We start from the raw sequence: 2,500 nt of genomic DNA, 5'->3' as shown, positions 1-2,500 counted from the left end.
GACTGTCAGGTGTAAAATGCATGTTTGCTACTACTTAAAGTAAATTAAGTAAGTCACGTGACTTGTTTGTTATAAATTATTACTTATTATTAAGTCACGTGACTTGTTTGTGACAAGATAAATGCATGTTTGCTCGTAATTATTGACAGTCGGGTGTAAAATGCATGTTTGTTATTGCCTAAAGTTAATTAAGTCACGTGGCTTGTTTGTCATACATTATTACTTAGCTAATTAAGTCACGTGACTTGTTGGTAGTTACTATTACTTAACTTAATTAATTAAGACACGTAACTTGCTGGTAGTTACTATTACTTAACTTAATTAATTAAGTCACGTGACTTGCTGGTAGTTACTATTGCTTAACTTAATTAATTAAGACACGTGAATTGCTTGTTAAAATGTACATTTGCTATATTTAACTTTAATGAATGAAAACACTCTGTAGGTAAATCAACAAACAGACACAACTTGTTATCTCTCATAGTGAGAGAGAAAGACTGATGTGTTACACACCAACCGTCATCCTATCAAACTGAAGAAAAAATTAAAAATCATACCACGACTCAACCGCGAGCAGCAACCTCACACTTGCCACACTGTAACACTTCTATTTACAAAGGACGGTCATCTGATTAAAATGTGAGATCGTGATCGTCCCGGGCGACTGTTGCCATGGCTCGCCATCCACATGCACCGGCGCCCATCCAGACTTCAGAGTAATCTACACAGACAGATGGATATAACATAGAGACGACACATGATCATCACTCGATACGAACTCGAACACTACGAGCTTGTCCGAGTCTGTGCGGCTCGGCTAACGATACTTGTAACTTAGCAATATGAAGAGACGAGTAGACAGCAAAGACTTCGACAAATCCATCATCAAAACTATCAGAGATATGCATCACAGATTGTAGGGATTTGTGTGCATGTTGCACTCACCGACTTGGTCCGTTCTTAGTGTCGCCGTCTCCCCACACTGGGACGCCTGCACCCCAACTGTTGATGTTCAGAACGACGATGCCTTCGAGTTCTGGTAGTTCAAGATGCACACCATCTAGTTCTACCTATTAGATGTTGATACAACAGTTGACATGATGTACACACATTAATGTCTTGTGTTAGGCGTGGGAACCAAGATTTGGTTGAGGGGCATACATTTGTTTAGAAGGTGTGGCTCTGCACAACTTTAGGCTAAATGTATTATTAATTAATTATATATAGTTATCCTTTATTTATTATTATTTATTTAGGATAAATAATAAATAAATAAATAAGAAATTAATAAAAAATAAAACATAATAAAACATAATAAGAAATAAAAGTTGTAAAAGATTTTTAAAAATTAATAAAAAAACAAAATAAAAAAAAAAGTTGTAAAATATTTAAAAAAATTAATAAAAAATTAAAAAAAAATTTAAAAAATAATAAAAAAGTTATAAAAGATTTTAAAAATTAATGAAAAATAAAAATTAAATAAAAAATAATTAAAAATAAAAATTAAATAAAAAATAATTAAAAATAAAAATTAAATAAAAAAATAAAAAATAAATAAAATAATAAAAATTAAAATTAATAAAAAATTAATATCGAATTGGCTAGTCATTGATCGCCGTATGGACTACACGGAAACATGTACCCCGCTGGGCTCACCTGCCGGGTTGGTGGGTGCCCAGATGGGGGTAAAGACCCCACTTGCCCATTATGGAGAGGCATAACGACACAGAAATAAAAAATAAGTAAACATAAATAATAATAAATAAATAAATAAAACATAAATAAAAATAAAAGAAAATAAAAAAATTTAATAAATAAAAATAAATAAATAAATAAATAAATAAATAAATATAAATAAATAAATAAAAAATAAAAATAATTAATAGATAAATAAATAAATAATTTGCATGCCACACAGCAAAAGAACAGGAAAAACATTAACACTATAGTGTTAGTGCAGTATTACAGTTTCCATGTCTGTACACAACTTTAGGCTAAATGTATTATTAATTAATTATATATATTTATCCTTTATTTATTATTATTTATTTAGGATAAATAAAAAATAAAAAATAAGTAGATAAGAAAAAATAAAAATAAAACATAATAAAAAATAACAGTTGTAAAAGATTTTAAAAAATTAATAAAAAACAAAAATTAAATAAAAAATAATAAAAAAAGTTGTAAAATATTTTTAAAAAATTAACAAAAAAATAAAAAGAATAAAAAATAATAAAAAATAAAAAAGTTATAAAAGATTTCAAAAATTAATAAAAAATAAAAATTAAATAAAAAATAATTAAAAATAAAAATTAAAAAAAATAAAAAAATAATAAAATAATAAAAATTAAAATTAATAAAAAATTAATAAATAAGAAATAAAAAATAAATAAACATAAATAAAAATAAACAAATAAATAAAACATAAAAAATAAATAAATAAAAATAAATAAATAAACAAAAATAAAAATAATTAATAAATAAACAAAAAATAAAAATA

At 25.5% G+C, this 2,500-nt stretch overlaps 1 protein-coding gene across 1 annotated transcript in view; it reads right to left on the bottom strand.

The window, feature by feature from the left end:
- Positions 1–273: 273 nt before the first annotated feature.
- LOC134184032 (diacylglycerol kinase epsilon-like) overlaps positions 274–2,500 on the bottom strand; it is a 5,074-nt gene continuing 2,847 nt past the window's right edge. Inside the window, exons 7-9 of the mRNA XM_062651635.1 lie at positions 946–1,070; positions 780–891; positions 274–721 (exon numbers count right to left, since the gene is read on the bottom strand). Coding sequence (XP_062507619.1) covers positions 608–721; positions 780–891; positions 946–1,070 — 351 coding nt within the window. The 3' untranslated portion in view covers positions 274–607. The remainder of the gene's footprint in view (positions 722–779; positions 892–945; positions 1,071–2,500) is intronic.

Source organism: Corticium candelabrum, chromosome 9 (genome assembly GCF_963422355.1).
Source record: "Corticium candelabrum chromosome 9, ooCorCand1.1, whole genome shotgun sequence".
NCBI classification, from domain to species: Eukaryota; Metazoa; Porifera; class Homoscleromorpha; order Homosclerophorida; family Plakinidae; genus Corticium; species Corticium candelabrum.
This window is presented reverse-complemented; position numbering and strand designations above follow the sequence as displayed.